The sequence below is a fragment of the Henckelia pumila genome, chromosome 4 (assembly GCF_033568475.1).
Source record: "Henckelia pumila isolate YLH828 chromosome 4, ASM3356847v2, whole genome shotgun sequence".
Taxonomy (NCBI): Eukaryota; Viridiplantae; Streptophyta; class Magnoliopsida; order Lamiales; family Gesneriaceae; genus Henckelia; species Henckelia pumila.
The window spans coordinates 12,968,274-12,985,747 of record NC_133123.1 but is presented as its reverse complement, the minus strand read 5'-3'; the positions used below and the strand labels follow the sequence as shown (position 1 = coordinate 12,985,747).

The 17,474-nt window shown below is 33.2% G+C and overlaps 2 protein-coding genes and 1 long non-coding RNA gene across 10 annotated transcripts; 1 reads left to right on the top strand and 2 right to left on the bottom strand.

Moving 5' to 3' along the window:
• Window positions 1-26: 26 nt before the first annotated feature.
• On the bottom strand, window positions 27-2,213 carry LOC140864954 (heavy metal-associated isoprenylated plant protein 39). The gene is made up of 3 exons (XM_073269406.1): window positions 2,024-2,213; window positions 1,623-1,698; window positions 27-642 (listed from the first exon to the last, which is right to left on the bottom strand). Exons 1-3 carry the CDS (start codon window positions 2,027-2,029, stop codon window positions 224-226), a joined length of 501 nt encoding a protein of 166 aa, XP_073125507.1. The 5' UTR covers window positions 2,030-2,213; the 3' UTR covers window positions 27-223.
• Window positions 2,214-4,522: 2,309 nt separating this feature from the next.
• On the bottom strand, window positions 4,523-7,528 carry LOC140864645 (uncharacterized). Of its 8 annotated transcripts, XR_012144312.1 has the most exons (5): window positions 7,362-7,528; window positions 6,557-6,682; window positions 5,758-5,835; window positions 5,620-5,684; window positions 4,524-5,523 (listed from the first exon to the last, which is right to left on the bottom strand). It is a non-coding gene; the product is annotated as an uncharacterized lncRNA (long non-coding RNA). The 8 variants fall into 8 exon arrangements; XR_012144311.1 differs by having other exon boundaries at window positions 4,523-5,016; window positions 5,241-5,835; XR_012144309.1 differs by having other exon boundaries at window positions 4,524-4,790; window positions 4,883-5,835.
• Window positions 7,529-12,302: 4,774 nt separating this feature from the next.
• On the top strand, window positions 12,303-16,672 carry LOC140863813 (C-terminal binding protein AN). Its single transcript, XM_073267521.1, has 7 exons — window positions 12,303-12,978; window positions 13,611-13,779; window positions 13,868-13,998; window positions 14,480-15,283; window positions 15,435-15,482; window positions 16,022-16,135; window positions 16,443-16,672. The coding sequence occupies exons 1-7, from the start codon at window positions 12,406-12,408 to the stop codon at window positions 16,512-16,514; spliced, it is 1,911 nt and encodes a 636-aa protein (XP_073123622.1). The 5' UTR covers window positions 12,303-12,405; the 3' UTR covers window positions 16,515-16,672.
• Window positions 16,673-17,474: the final 802 nt, after the last annotated feature.

The following is a 17,474-nucleotide window of genomic DNA, read 5'->3' as shown; positions in this document are numbered from 1 at the left end:
ATTGAACTTAAACAATGCACCAAGAATGATGATCGATCAAAACTTTATTTAATTCTATACACATAACAAGGTCCTTGACAAGCTAGCGTCCTTCCATGACAATTAATATAACAGTAGAATTAGTTTGTTTATGAAGTTTTTCCTTCGGATTTGCATAGGTTTTAAACAAAACCATGATCAAGAAAAAAAGGAATAGAACCCCCTCTACTTATTTTAGCATACTTTAGCAGATAACACAAGCGTTTGGGTTCTCTTCCATGCTGTGATGCACGTAGTAGTACGTGTTCATCGGAGGGTAGTAAGCCTTGTATGGCATCACTGGCCCGACCAGTACCTCCGGTTCAGTCTTTCTCTCGTCCTTCTTGACTTCTTCTTTCTTGGGCTCTTCTTTCTTTGCCTCATCTTTCTTGGGTTCTTCTTTCTTCGGCTCCTCTTTCTTGGGTTCTTCTTTCTTCGGCTCCTCTTTTTTGGGTTCTTCTTTCTTTGGCTCCTCTTTCTTCTCAGGTTCTTTGGCTGGTCCAACGGTGATGATGTCCGCTGTCCAATTCTTTTTCCTTAATTTGCTCACCACACTCACGGGATCAACCGTTCCGATCACTGTTAGTTTTTTCCCTTTCACATCAATGCTGATTTCATCGATTCCTACAACAAAAAATATCAAGTTCAGCACGATTAATATATGAGTATATAACAGCTCACCTGTTAGTCTCTTTTGCCCCTGTTAGGTCATAAAACCAGGAGAAGAGTTCCATCACATGAGGTGTTACAAGGAAAAACCAAATTAAACCAATGAACTTAAAAATCGTTTCGAGTCTATTATCTACTTATACTAGTACAGTTGCGGACAGAACGATAGATATTTACAAGCAAACAGCTTCATTCTTTCACATGTTAATGCACATGTGCTTCGCTTACAGACTAAGTATTATTCTTGGCAAGGTGGGGGCAATCACCCCTCACATTATAATGGTTAAACTAATTTGTATTAAAATGAAATAAATTTCTCACCCCAAATGCAACAAATCGAGGTGATATCAACGAGCATGGCTATTTCGTTAGATGCCACTTATTTTCTTCACTTAAATAGCCTAAAGTTACTTCTTACTTCTTAGTTTCAACAGAAAAGGCAATGTCATTTTCAGAGAACTTGCATGTGAAACCAGTAGATTTATCTATGCAAAAGTTGTCAACATTATCGATACATTAATGTAATCTGAAAAGGCCATTGCACAATTGCCTAGTTTATTTCCTAGATTCTCAAATTGGCAATCTTCTATTTTCTTTTCGTTACAACAATACACGCGTTTAACACCATATCTACCAAAATAATCTCTTTTTTCTCCTCCAAAATCACACCATTTATGACCCTATCTTCCTTCTGAATACATGTGTGGCATTTGCAAAGCAATTTAGCAACAAATCAATTATACTAGCAATGACAGATAACCACAAGCGTCTGTTTTATTATATAATAATGATGTAGTAAACAATCAGTAGATTTAAAATAACAAATCCAAACAAATGTTACACGAAATCGAAAAAAAATCTCAATGACACATAAAACTATTAGATTAATTTGGTCATGGTGATAATGAAACAGCACAAAAAATCAATATCCATACCTGAAAGAGTTGAGACAGTTTTTAAAGCCTTCCTCTTGTCTTTCCCATCTTGTAAATCCAATTTCAATACAAACTTCTGAAAAGTTCCCAAAAATAAAACAAGAAAGACCACGTAAAAATTAACTAAACACAAAAAAAAAGCTAAAAATTAAACCGAATAAAGCTTTTGCTTTCGAGTTTTAACCATTCAACCAAACCACCTGAAAAAACATGTTGATAAAAGATAACAATACTTTCCAAAGAATCCCACTTTAGCCAAAGCTACATATCTTCTTGTAGATTAAAAAACAAAAAGAAATGCCAAAAGATACGCAAGTGCAAAAAGGGAAACTCGAACTCGAAATCAATCATCAGCAGCACCAAGAATACAGAGGTGGGGAGGAAGGGATCAAGAATCGGACCTTCATTTTTGTGGGCTGTTCCAAGAATCTGGAATCCGCCTCGAAATGTAGATCAGATGAGGTGTAAGAGTGAGATAAAATCAAGAATTTGACTGTTGTTTTTCTGGGCTGGCGAAGGGAAAGTTGGGTGGGGTGAAACCGAAAAGGTGGAGAAGAAAAGAATGAGAGAGCAGAGTCAGAGAGAGGCAGACAGATGCTACGAATCATGTGTCATTTGAAGAGGAATATTATATTATATTAATTGAATATTTTTCTGTCGAAAATAGTACAAAGATAGTTTAAAATAATTATTAGATAAAAAGTTACCAAATCGTCGTTCGAGTCCTCTTTCGGACCGTACTTGTATTTAAATAATATATATAAATAAATAAATTTAAGTAATACGTGCAGAAACGTGACATTATTTCACTTGATGTCACGTAATTTTCATATATATTAACTGGTCCCAAAGAATCTAAAAAACAAAAAGCATTCTGTCTGAAAAATCCATCGAGCAGTCATCGGATCCAGGTTTTCATCTCGAGGGGGAAAAATTTTTAGGCGAAAAATTTGTTGACGAGGTACGTAGACGAGTCAAGATGTTATTTATATTATAATGGCAATGTATTTTAATCTTGTTATTATAAATTTTTTTGGGATTTTTTTGGGACATTTATTTTTAAAATGTTTTCATAAAAACGTTTTTTTAATATTATAAAATATTTTATTTTTTTTCAAGAATAAATATAAGGGAAAATTATTTTTTTAGTTTTGTAGGTTTGTCATTATCTGATTTTGGTACTTTATGTTTTCAGATTTCAGTTGTAGTCCTATTTTTTTCGAAATTTTAGTCGTTTATTCGATATGACGTTGATGTGGCACCAATGCGGTGCTGATGTGAATCTGGCATGTAGAGTGTCTCGTAAGCATTTTTGAATAAAAAAGACTAAAATTGCCAAAAATTAAAATATGCAGGATTAAAACTGAAACATGAAAACATAGATAACCGAAATCGCAAAGTGACAAATATATAGAATCAAAATTGCAGTTTTTTTAAATATAATTTTGGATAATTATTTTATAAAAATGTTTTTTATAGTAAAAGAGGTTGTTGAACAACTACTTTAATTTCTTCTTATTTTTTGTGATTGAGCTAGAGGTTATTAACTTATTTTTTCCCCTCTCTCTATGTTTGTGATTGATTGATTGTTTATCTTCTCTTTTTCTCATTTAATATGCAATTAAATGTATTGAATTAAACATATCTAAATTCTCGTTTAAAATGTTAAATGAAAAAAAACATAATTTAAGTGCGTTGATTGTATAAAATTTTAAAAGAACAAGTTCTCATTTTAAAAATTGAAATCAAAAAGACATAATAATAATAATAATAATAATAATAATAATAATAATAATAATAATAATAATAATAATAATAATAATAATAATAATAATAATAATAATAATAATAATAATAATAATAATAATCTCGATGCATTTGATATTTCATTTGCTATCGTCATTTGACGATTACGCTTCATTTGCTATTATCAATCGACGATTATTCCATTAAAATATGTCAACATCTTATAGTTATTAGTTACACATTTAATTCCCTATCAAAACTAATTTTTGTTTTTCTAAATTCTCGAAAACATAACAACAATTCATTTGCCACATCAAATATCAAATACCGATGAGATTCACACGATTCCCCATCATACAATATCTGAACAAATCAAATCACATGATTACACAAAATGCTATCGTTTTTCCTTTATCTTTCAGTTCTGTTAAAGCGCAAATCGATTAGAATATAATATTACTCTAGTAATAATAAAATAACAACGATATTCATGTAGTCATCAAAGGAGACTTGTATATGAGCTAAGTGAAAATTAAATTCCCTCTGTAAAAAGGTATATCGAATATGTGATCTCATACTAGATTTTTCAGCATATACCTTACAAGAATAATGGCTTTTAATGACACACATAAATGCTCTTATATGAAATTTTTGATGACATTAAAGTTTTGGTGACACTCACGATAAATGTCCTCTATTTTAATGTCGTCTTATATTTTGTGATATTTTGTAATGTCAAGATAACATATTAATACCGACTTTATAAGTGTCACGAATTAAGGATTTCAAGACAACATAAAATGTCAAGAAAAATCATTTGTAATGACATATATGTTTGTCTTATATATTTATTTATAATGACAATAAAAAGTGTCACTATAAATAATTTATAATGTCAGTTTAAAATGTAATTTTAACTAGACTATTTTGACATATATAAATGTCTCTTATGTTAATTTATATGAACATTTAAAAGTGTCATTATTTGTTTTTTATAAGAACATTTTGAAATGTCACTTATTAGCTTTACAATCACATATCTAATTGCTACGTATTAGTTTTGATGCTTTATCAAGACACCAAAAAATTCCGTATCACGAAATAAATAGTCATTTTCACACCTCAATCGCATAGATAGCAAATTAACTTGAAACATAAATAAAATTTTCATTGAATCTAAAATCTTGATACATGATTGTCATATTTGTATTTCCAACATACAAACTTGTTACTTCTAAGTATCTATCCACCAAAAAATACACCAAAAAAGATTTAGTAGTTGGACGGTCCTTGGGATCAAAAGCAAGCAACTTCTCCAAATCGAACGGCTAAAGGATCAAAATTTGGAAATTTCTGCCCAAAGGGAACAAGTTGCTACTTCCTCATGCTTGTAGGATGTCTCCCAGCCTTTTCATTGCACAACTTAACAAGAAAACAAGATTTTAAAAAAAAACTTGTTTTCTTGTAAATTGTAAAACTATTGATAGTACTAAATAGATTTCAGTGATGCATACTCGAGAAATGGTATCCATTGAAGGTGTGCCGAGAAAATCGGTTATCAGATCCAGTTGGTGAACAACATTATTTTCAGGAATAAGTTGCTTCCCAGTCAAAACTTCAGCAAAAATGCAGTCGATACTCCGTATGTCTATTACTTAACAAAGATACAAACAAATAGAAACCTTGATATATCAGCACTTGTCAGTGTGAAAATTTAAATGCCATAAAGCATCAATAAATAACAATCTTATCAACGTGCAACATGTATGAGAACAAGTGGATGAGGGTTGCAAAACTTTGAATGGCATGAAAATTAATGGCCTCATGTAATCCCAGTTTTAACCATAGAAAGCACTGTATTCTTACTCTCACCATTTCATTTACGCAAGAGGAAAAGAAACGCAACACCAGGAGAATACTTAAGGACTTTCTCCCACAGGCACAAGTGTAAGACATGGTTATTGAGGCAAGCCAAGTCATGTGCTACTTTAGAAATGCCCAAAATCTTGTGAGCATATGGCATCATATCCTGTACCTGTGAAATGACAACACCATCTGCTCATACCTTGCTAATTCAGGAAGAGTTCTGTTGAGATATTTTGGAAACAAGTAATCCAATGCATCTGAGACAATTACATGAGAAAATGATTTTGCCCTGTAGGACATAGTAAATTTGATAATCTCCAAAATGAACATAAAAACTAAGGATAATAAAAGAGAGTCCTATACGGAATAAATCACGCAGAGGCACCTAAAGCATCAAAACACAAACCATCTTCAATCATGGATTTTCTCAATTGAATGTTTTTCCAAGACCTATCACGAAACAAGCAGCATCTGTAAATTTCGAACATAAATAAATTCCAGCGGAAGCAAAAAATGAAGTTACCTTCATTATACCATCATGTGAACTAGATTCATTAACTAAAATCAAAGGAACGTTACATCCATACTTCGCATAAAGACCCTGCAAACAGTGGAAAATGGAAATGCTCAGGACCATCTCGTTCAATATTTTGGGATGTGAACCTAGACAAAGACACATGAACTTTGTGAGAGCTTTGAGCAACTGGGCCCCAACTCCCAATCAACTAATGAAAATCGTCTTGTGTCACAGATTGTGCTAAGCTAAGGCATAGTAAAATGGTTGGGTGCCATCAAAATCATAAATGTGGCTTCAAAACTTTGCAAATGAAAAATGTGAGCTAAATTTCACTCGATTCCTCCGAAGATTAAACAAATCTGCTCAGCTGCCTTAATGTTGGTGAGATTCTATAAACCGTAATTCCTCAACAAACTAAACAACTTCAAAAGCTTTGCAAATTAAAATAAGGATAATTTTAACCTATAGCTACCCGCTCCAGAATCCATATTATTAGCCATAAATGTCAACCATGAATTCAAGTAAAACCAAAGTAGCACTAAAGCACCCAGAACAGTCATTTTATGAAATGTTCTTCCCGCTACTAATGCATTTTCACAAAATTAAAATATATAAGGAAGATTCAGCTGGCACATGAAATTGACATGTCTGCAACACTTTCCAAACAAAATAACCAAGTAATCATATGAAATCCGATAACTACAGACAACACACCAAAAAACTTGATCTTTCTAAACTCCTAAATCAATCATCCATAAGGATGATTCGAGAGTAATGAACAATAAAGTGAATTTTATTTGCATACCGTCCAAAATATTGTTGTAGGAGTCATTAAATGCAACTCTTGCCAGACCAAAATCGCATATCTTGAGTTTACAATTTGCGTTTTTCAGAATTTTTTTTGGTTTTAAATATCGATGATATACATTGGCTGCACGGAAAAACCTCAATCAGAGATAAATATAACAAGACTGCCAAACAGTACCAACATGAGTCTTAATATTGGCATCATCTCTCAATAAAAAAACAAATTTTAAGCACAATTGCATTGGTCATGGTAGAAGCTCAAGATTATACAAAAGCGACTGATGAGCACTGATATGAAATCATGCTCATCTTGCCATCTACCATTATTTTCAACTTACTTTGTTCACCACAAAATTAGATTGACAAAATCACAAATCTTACTGTCGTGTAAGGGTCCAAATCTTGTATGTTTTCCTTTTAGCCTTGAAATTTCTTTTAATCTAGTTTACAATGCCGAGGGAATTAAAGTAAAATAGTTTCATAAAAGAAAAGGGGCTACGTGTCGTAGTACTCCACCTATTTCAAAGGTGACTCTTCCCTTATTCTCAATTTACTGCTCGTACTCCACCTATCTCGTACAAAATCATTATACTTGTATTTAATATTTCTCTTTTCTTCTCAATATATATTGTACTAGAACAAGAACAAAAATCAATCCTCTCTTTTCTTATCAAATTTTAACAAAGATAATCAATAAACTTTTGTCTCATAAAAGTTACGAGAATGAGAAAAGGGAAACCACCGGTAATCAAACTTAATTTCAGAGAAGTTACCAGAATTGAAAAGAGAACATGAGAAATTACCTCGTTGATGAAAGAAGAAGATGGTCAAGAGGAATTGACAAAATCGGCGTGAAGAGGAGGCAACGCGCGGTGAAGAGCAAACGCAGAGCAATGGAGAAGGAAATTAGGGAAAAGTAATTTGGATTTTGGGGAAAAATAACGTGAATGAAATAAATTAGAGGGGGAATTATGAGGGAAATAATTTAGCGTGGGAAACAATATGGGTCTTAGGAGGGAAATTAATGGCAAAAACTCTAATGAGACGGTCTCAAGGATCATTTTTATGAGATGGGTCTCTTGTATGGATTATCTATTAAAAAGTATTACAATTTATGCCAAAAGTATTACTTATTATTGTAAATATGGGTAGGATTAACCCGTCTCACGAACGAGACCGTCTCACAAGAGTGTTACTCGAAATTAATTTGGTTTTTCAATAAACTAAAATGACATTTGTTAAAAGTGTCATGATAAGTTATATAATATGCGTTTTTATTTTTTGAATTATTAGTTTTTTGTGAGTGTCATTATAAAATGTTTGTTACAACACTTAATAAAAAATGTCCACGGAAAAATGTCATCATAGGCCTTTATTGTTGTAGTGATAAACCATAGTCCAAAAAACTCGGGTTGATTTATATAAAGAACACTCAGATGTACGTATGTATGTGTGACAGTCAATCGAAGTTCAATTTGTCGACGTTGATAATGATTTCATCTGATATGCTATTTTGTTAGATGTTTTTTGTTTTTTGTTGACCATGATAAAAATTTATGAAATGAAAAAAGTTGTTGATGTGAAAGAAAATATAGATGATATGCAACAAATTAATAATCGATGATGATAGAGGTGATCAAGAAAATTTTTATGTAGAATTGTAGATAATGACGGTTTAGAGAGCTTTCATAATTATGATGAGTATGAAGTTATAAATTATCACAAGTTTGATCCAGATCGAGATTATAAAAACTCAAGCTTCAAGATTGATATTATTTTTGCTCATAAGAATAAGTTAAATTTGCGATTGAAAGTCAATTGCATCAGATAAGAATGCCAATAAGGCTTGTAAAGAACAATAATATCAAGCTTGGGGATAAACACAAGAATGATAATTGTGAATGGAAAATTCACGTTGTGAAGATCACTAAAGACAATTGTTGGTAAGTGGAAATTTTCCATGATAAACTCAATAAATGATCTTGTCATTTTAGAAATAAGTGCATCACCTCAACGTGGTTGGTGAAGATTTTTGTTAAGAGATCCAACTCAAATTCTAAATTGCAAAATACTGAGTTTAGGGATGATATTTGTGGCTCAGTATGAAGGTTTGAAATTTCAAGAAATGTCGTGCTATTTAGTTGGTTTTGTGTTTTTTTCATAGTTATATATAAACCAATTTAGATTTGGCTAATCGGAATATTATTGGATAGTGAGATTTATAAATTTCATCCATATAATTTTTTACTAGTGGACACGCACACGCGTTGTGTGTATAACATAATTGTGTTCTATCATCATATAAGGAAATGCACGTATAGGGAGTGAAAGATAACGTGGTTGAGAAGTTGAGAAGAAGTGATGAAATGTACGTATAGAGAGTTAGGGATAATTTGGTTGAGAAGTTGATGAGAGATAACGTGTATATTGGAGGTTGAGGGATCTTCAAATTTACACAATAATCCAAATAAGTTATTTTTTTATTATTGATATGATGATATATTAGGCAAATCACACAAAAATACCAAATATTGTTTCTATGACCTCTTCTAGGGCTGACAAATTTCAGAAAAATCTCGATCCTTTCCGATTCCCAACCCGTTCCCGTTCCGAACTTTTTTCGACCCGAGTGGTCGAGATTTTTCCCGATCCGATCAATTTTGGGATCGGGATCGGAATAGCAATTATACCCGACGGGATTCTCGACCCGACCCGAATATATAGATAATATTTGTTAATTAAAAAATAATTTTATTTATATAATTTTCTGTTTTAATATTAATGTTTTATAATTATCTATCATATAATTATTTTTTTATATTTATATTTATATTTTTTAATATTAACATTGAGTTATAAATTTTTATTTTTTGTATTATTATGAATAATTATATATTTTTATTGTATTAATCAAGTAATTGTTTTAGTTTATTTGTAATGTACTAAGAAGATGTTTTAGTTTTTTTTATATACAAAGAAATTTTAATTTATTTGTAATGTACTAAAAAATTGTTTGAGTTTTTTCATAATTTTTTTTAAAAAATATTTTCATATGATTTTTTTAAAAAAAAAATATTGTTCGGGATTACCCTCTCCCGACCCGACTGTATCCCGAATGTTTGGAATCCCGAACATTCGGGTCCCAACACTTTTTGGGTGCGGGATCGAGAGAAAAAAAAATCTCAATTCTTATCGAAGAAGAAGGTTACGGGACGTCCCAGCCCAATCTCACTATTCTCACCCATGTGCTCTTCATGCTTTATTAAATAGCAAGAGATATATAACCTTGTAAGACTTATTTTTTGAAAAATAACGTCTACTTTTAATAGTTATTTTTTTGGGGATTACATTATTGCTCTTCAATTTCGGTTCTGCCATCTCCAGTCTCCATCACATGATCTTGTCTTTTCCAGTATCCAGATGTAACAATTGACTCTTCCTATATATTCTTATATTTTTTTGAAGAAAGTAAATGAAAAATAATACTGTTTTTCTTCAATTCAATTCGATTATAGCAAAAAAAAAAGAAAAAAAAAAGAAATTGAAGATATACCTTTATTTAATTTAATTGTACGACCAATTAATTTTTTAAAACATTTTGTGACCTTAATGTATATTACCAATTATGGTTAGTATGCTATTATATTATGAGTCATGACTATGAGATTCATATCCAATAGATGCAATTTTCCAAAAGAACTAACAACATGTAAACAGATTTCAATTATTTTCTCTTATTGTCATAGACAATCTTTGAGTTCTACATTCAATCTTTTTTATAATTCGGTTTTCATAAATATTTTATGCGAGGGCTTAGCAGCAGCAAACGAGACGATTTGGGGAGAACAAGAAATTAGGGCAAAATTGATTTGGGTATTTTAGAGATATATTCTTTTTTTTGGTTATCCTGTCTAGTTAAGATGAAAATTTGAATTGGGACAAAAATGAAAACGTTCGGACTAAATCGGCTCATTAAGTTCATTTCGAAGTGAACCAAAAATGACTCAAACATTTGAGAGTAAACAAGAAATTTTCCTAACGGAAAAACTAAAAACAAAAGCCAAAATACGCATTTTAAAAATAGTAAAATTAATTTGCTCTGGTCTCTTCACGGACTCGGACGTAGAGTTGAGCAAAGGTCGGTGTCTTCTCGAGGTGTTTTTTTTTTTTTGAATGTCTTCTCGAGGTTAGTTTTGCAACCATGGTCAAAAAGAGAAGTTGTGAAGAGTTAAAAAAAAAAAAATGAAGATATTTGATTGGTTCCAACAATATTTTCTTGAATACTTTGATTTGGTTCAATGTTCATACCCAAAATATTTAAAAAATTCAGGTTATGGTTTTTCCCTTTCCAAAAGGATTTGAATGAATATCAGAAGTCCAAATATTTTTAAGATATTGTTTGGAAAAGTTATATGAAAAACTTTTCAGCTTTTTTTTTCACAAAATTTTATAATATTGTTGTTGCTAACAAATTTGGACAAGTATTTAAACTTTAATCCGTTGAAGTCTTAAAGATTGCCTAACTTTATGCACATATCCCATATACCCTAAGCAAACAATTGAAACATATTAGGAGTGTGAATGAAACGAGTTAGTTCGAAAAATATTTGATCAGTATTTAAATTATTAAATTTGAGCTGATTCAAGCTCAAATTATTTTATTGACAGTTTGCGAGCTTAAATATTTTATCAATATAATATAATTATATATTAAAACAAAATAATTCGAGTATTTATTTTGGAGTAATAATTCGAATAGTTCGCAAACATGCTCGAATTTTTCGATCCGAACTCAAATACGAGCACAAATTCAAGCCAAAAAATATTCAAACTATTTGAACTTTAAATCCAGCTCGAGCTTGAATAAATATAATCCAAGAATTAAATTTTTTTGTTCATATTCCATTCGTTTATACCCATAAAATAAAACACACAAAATCCCAAATACTAATTATCTTCATGTAACAACATTAATTATGCATATATGTGGGCACGAGGCATCACACTTTGTTCCCAAGTCCTAACAGTTATCTGGGTTCTTTAAAAAAAAAAAAAAAACACACACACAGTTATCTGGGGAAAAGTGAAAACGCAATTACCAAAAAAATATATTTTTTAATTAAAAGGAAAGATTAGTCAAAAAAGGGATCGAAATAAATCTCACCTAATTTTAAAGGGATTGAGTTTATTGTGTCACGCTCTCACGAATTTATATATGTGAAAATCTATATACGTGAGAGTGTCAGGCGAGGGTGTCAGACGGTGGATTTGACTCATATCTATAATAAAAAAAGATAATACTACATGCATACGGAGGGCTACACGTTGGGTTACACATTGCACTTGAAATTACATGATTATCCCTGCATTTTATTTGGAAAAAATCTTTCAAAAATGCATGTAGGATAATCATGTAATTTCAAGTGCAATGTGTAACTCAACGTGTAACTCTCGGTGTACATGTATTATTACTCATATAAAAAATAATATTTTTAACATAAAAAATAATATTTATGTTATATAAAAATTATGTTATTTAAAAGGTTGCGTCGTACGGGCAGTGGAATATTCCGCCAAGATCTGGTACTAGTAGTGAAATTCATACGAAGGTATTGTATGCACACAGTCACTTTTTATGGTAAAATAAAAATAAACCAAATTAATTACTCTCAGTAAAGTAAACGACAAGATTATTATTAGATTAAAAACAAAAAAAACACACTTGAGCTCCCAGCAAAGCCAAATTTCAAACCAAAAAGGCTTCGGCCTCGAACACACATGACTGTGTGTTTGTATGTGTAAGAAAGAATACGCAGATTTGCAGAGAGCAAGAGATCTCCTGCGGCAATGCCTCATCGTAACATCTCCACTGCGCAACCTCATCCCCTTCCTCTGCTCGTGACGCTCAATTGCATCGAGGACGCTGCACTCGAACAGCAATGCTTGTCGGGAATCGCGCGCGTGGAGCACGTGCCTTTGAGCAGGCTGGCGGAGTCGCGGATCGAATCTGCGGCAGCTGTGCTTCTCCACTCGCTCGCGTTCCTCCCACGCGCTGCTCAGCGGCGCCTCCGCCCCTGGCAGTTGATTCTCTGCCTAGGTTCGGCCGACCGCGCTGTAGATTCAGCCTTGGCTTCCGACCTTGGATTGAGCCGGATGGTCCACGTGGATGTGAGCCGTGCGGAGGAGGTGGCGGACACCGTGATGGCGCTTATTTTGGGACTCCTCAGGCGGACGCATCTGTTGTCACGGCACGCGCTATCGGCTTCGGGGTGGCTCGGCTCAGTGCAGCCACTTTGTCGTGGAATGCGCCGATGCCGTGGTCTGGTGTTGGGGATTGTTGGTAGATCCGCCTCTGCGACGTCGTTGGCTAGTAGGAGCTTGGCGTTTAAGATGAGTGTGCTCTATTTTGATGTTCACGAGGTATGCTTGAATTACCTAATTTGTCTTAAACTAAGAGTTTTTGGATCTGTAATAGTATTTGTATTGGTACTTTGCGTTGCTCTGTCGTATTTTTATTGCTGAACTATGCCGACTATAGTTTATTATTGGTTTATCAGCATGGATTACGGCCAAGGGGCTCTGGAAACTGTTATATTCATTTTTTGCTTTTGTAGATCATCTCCATGTGTGGCATAACCATTCACTGCTTTTGTTAAGCTACTGTTTCACTTTAAATTGTCGCAATTAATTGATGTTAGTAATTTGTAGTTTATAATTAGTTCGATTATGTAATGTGATGTTCTTGTTGATTTTACCTAGTTTAACATTGTTTTTAGATACTTTTTTTGCTAATTTCACTGTGTTGTATACTTGATCTGCATATCAGCTAACTTGGCTGCCAACGGTTGTATTAATATTTTGGAGGGCCAAAAGTTCTTTTTTGATTAATGTGCTAACTTTTTATGTATAAAGTTCTGTATTATCAAATTATGTCTTCATTCATTGACTTTAGCTATCTTGCCATATTTGGTAGGGCATTCATACAGTTACATGTGTTGTAGTCTTCATGTATCATCTTCTAACTAAGCTGTTTGTTTCTGGCATCTATCTAGGACAATGGTAGAATGAGTATATCTTCACTGACATTCCCAGCTGCAGCCAGAAGAATGGATACTCTAAATGATTTGCTTGCTGCAAGCGATCTCATATCTCTGCACTGTGCTCTGACTAATGAAACAACACAAATTATTAATGGAGATTGTTTGCAACACATAAAGCCTGGTAAATTAATATTGCTCATGAGATTCTGTGGAGTGTGCGCCTTGATTTTTGAACCCTGTCCCTTATAAGGATATTATTTCTATTGAAGGGGCATTTCTTGTGAATACTGGTAGCAGCCAGCTGCTGGATGACTGTGCTGTGAAACAACTGTTGATTGATGGCACGCTTGCTGGCTGTGCCCTGGATGGTGCTGAAGGGCCACAGTGGATGGAAGCATGGGTATGATGAATAGTGTTAGGGTATGAATGCGATAGAGATAATATGTGGTTAAGAGATTTGTGATGTTGCTTTTCTTTTTTTTTTTTGGTGTGTGTGTGACTGCATTTACAATGATCACTTTTTTTCCCTCTCAAAGGTTTTTATTGTATGTGTTGCCCACCTCAAATGTAGCAAACCCAATAACTGAAAGTTTGTGTATTTCGATTTTTACAGTGCTACATATTGGGGTGTATGCGTGGGATCGCATTCACGATTTGGTATGAATATGTGTGGTATGTCGGGTTTGATAGATTGATGCATTATTGCATCTTTTTTTTTTTTTTTTTTTGGGTTCAAATTCCTAATATGATTTCCACATTCATCTTTTGCATATTGTAACTACCACCACTGAGAATGTAAGCTCTGATATCTCTTAGGATGATATCAAATTTGCTTTTCCTCTAGCATTTTACCCCAATGTTATACTATCACCAAATTTCAGGTGAGGGAAATGCCCAATGTTCTGATACTTCCTCGAAGTGCAGATTATAGTGAAGAAGTGTGGATGGAGATAAGAGAAAAGGCAATTTCCATTTTACAGAAGTTTTTCATGGATAATGTCATCCCAAAAAATGCTGTATCTGATGATGAGGAGGACTTGGAAAGTGATGTGGAATTTGCAAACGAACACCATCATTTGCTTGACAATGAAACTTCATTACAAGATTCTGTTGGTGATAGAGTGGTTGAAGATATTCAGTTAACAGCTGAAAGCTCCCAGAAAAAGGTTATTAATCAGTCAAAAGATGCGTCATCCCATGCCCAAGGTTCTGTTTTGTCTCAAAATACTTCCAATAGATCAGAAATAAAGCGAAGCAGATCGAGTAAGAAGGCTAAAAAGAGGCATGGGCGCCAAAAATCACAGCATAAAGCAGATGATTCTTTGACTTTTGAAAAAGTGAGTACTTCTTACAGAGAAGATGATGCTAATATGAGTGGCACAGATCAGGTGTTGAGCTCCAGTTCACGTTTTGCTTCCCCCGAGGATTCAAGGAACAGGAAGACATCAATTGACTCAAAAGCAGAATCACCTCCAGAGCTTATCCTGACACCACACATAGAATTCAGTGAAAAATCTGGTGAACTGCTGAAAGACGGTTATATTATTACTTTACACACCAAAGATCGTCCTGCGCTTCATGTCTCTAGGCAAAGGGTTCAAGGCGGTGGTTGGTTCCTTGACACATTGCCAAATGTCACGAAAAGAGATCCTGCTGCACAGTTCCTTGTTGAATTCAGAAGCAAGGTATGCAGATTGTGATTTTCATATTTTTCTCGACTTGATATGATCTGCTTTCGGTGGTTGTTGATGTATTTAGCTAAAAGTTACAGAAGAGTGAATCAGAATGGTATGTAAGAAAGCTAACTATTTTCTCTTTGATAACCACGCTTTGCAGGATTCAATTGGTTTTAGATCATTTACAGCTGGAGGAAAGCTCTTACAGGTATTGCAACTGAGTTGTAAATATGTTTATCACACACTTCTCGAGTGTCTAAGAATGATGGAAAGGGTAGGATTGACGCCATATTTAAGATCTGTCAAGACAAACTGATCAACTTCCATTGGTTAAATATTTCTGATGAGTAGGCCAAGGGTTTGACATGGTTTAAAAATCTTTCTATAAACTTTTCTGGCATAAGAGCATCCAGAAATGACAATGAAACTGCAGGAAAGTCATTGTTTTGCATCATAACTTGTGCAAGAGTTATGGAAAAGTCCCTTACTTTCAATCTTCATAAAGGATCCTGCTTTTTATTTAGTGGCCGAGCAATTTGTTTTTTCTTTCCGGGGGTGGGTGGGGCGGGGGACCTAATTTTTTGGATTTGAAAGCATAAAAATTAATTCAGTTTGGTATGTTTGACTTTTGTAAGCTCATAAATGGTTATGCCCAAGTTCTCTTTCTGAATAATGTATGCTTCTTGACATGACATGTAAGAAATAATTGGAACTTCTGTTATCTGAATACTCACTTTGATTTTGCAGATCAATAGAAGGATGGAATTTGTATTTGCTAGCCACAGCTTCGATGTTTGGGAGAGTTGGACAGTTGAAGGTTCTTTGGAAGATTGTAAGTTGGTGAACTGCAGAAATCCTCTGGTAAGTTCTCATCTTGACAATGATTATTTATTAATTCGTGAATTGCTGCTATACAAATCCTGATTCATAGCCCAACGTCACACCCAAAATTTTCTTTTTACTTTAAAGGCAACTTTGTGGTTAGATAAAAATTATCGAGGTTGTCTATGACTCTATGTACCTGGAAATTAAATTTAAAGCTAACAAGCTTAAGCTTTCATGAAAACTATTGATTATTGAAGAGTAGTAATGAATCTAATGATACATTTTTTTATATTTTCCTCGTGCCTTACTTTACGAGATGCATTACAATCACGGTGATTTGCAGGCTATATTGGATGTGCGTGTTGAAATCGTTGCATCCATAGGTGAAGATGGTATCACCCGCTGGCTCGACTAGGCCTTGGGAGTTGGAACCATCTGTTTTAACAATTTCATTACAATTTGATTGAGGTTTGTAATACGTCTGAGAAGATCTTATCATTTGTAAAGCACTCGATGCTTGTGCTGAAATCTAAATGCAATTTTATGAGAGATGCACCCGTTTTGAGTCGAAAAGCCACGTTGCTCGAGTTCAACGATGTCCATTTCCAGTTTCGGGTGTTGGCCATTCCTCCAGGTTTTTAGACCAACAATCTGGCGAAAATTTTCCACGGAGAAATGACTTCCGGTGCATGTTTTGGGTCCATCTCCTACGCGTGTGAGCATGGAGACCCGAACCGAAACCACCTCCATTTTTTCTCGTTCAAAAACCTGTTAGGTGGTATAAGTGCGACTTTTCTCCTATCGTATCCTTGTGATTTAGATATTGGATCGTGTAAATTAAAATTTTTTAGTTGATCATCTTGAAGAGAGTTCATATTTTTAAGTTCTAACAAAGGATAAAAATTGTGGGAGGATAACATGTATAATTTGAATTAAATTGTTAAAAAAATAATTAATAGAGTTATTGAGTAAATTTAGTTAGGAGTAATTATCTTGATACATTATTATATTAAATTCTTGGTATAAACGATGTTTTAATTAAATTTATGAATTATTAATAAGTAATTCAACCAACAATTTTTTTTACTAAAAAAAATGTGTACTAGTGCTCGGTCTGAAAGGATCAACAAATTTCTTTCTCTTTTTTTCCCCTTAATGTATTTGATTATTTGTTATTATTATTATTATTCTGCTGCTTTATTATTATTATTTTATTAAAAATGTGAACTTTTTAATCCATTTAACTGATTTTTTTATAAACTATAATATAATATAGTGATACTCCATAATTTACACTTTACAGTAATATACCCTTGACTTGTAGTCTGTAGAATATTAATTGGTGTAGTCATTATATATATTATTATTATTATTA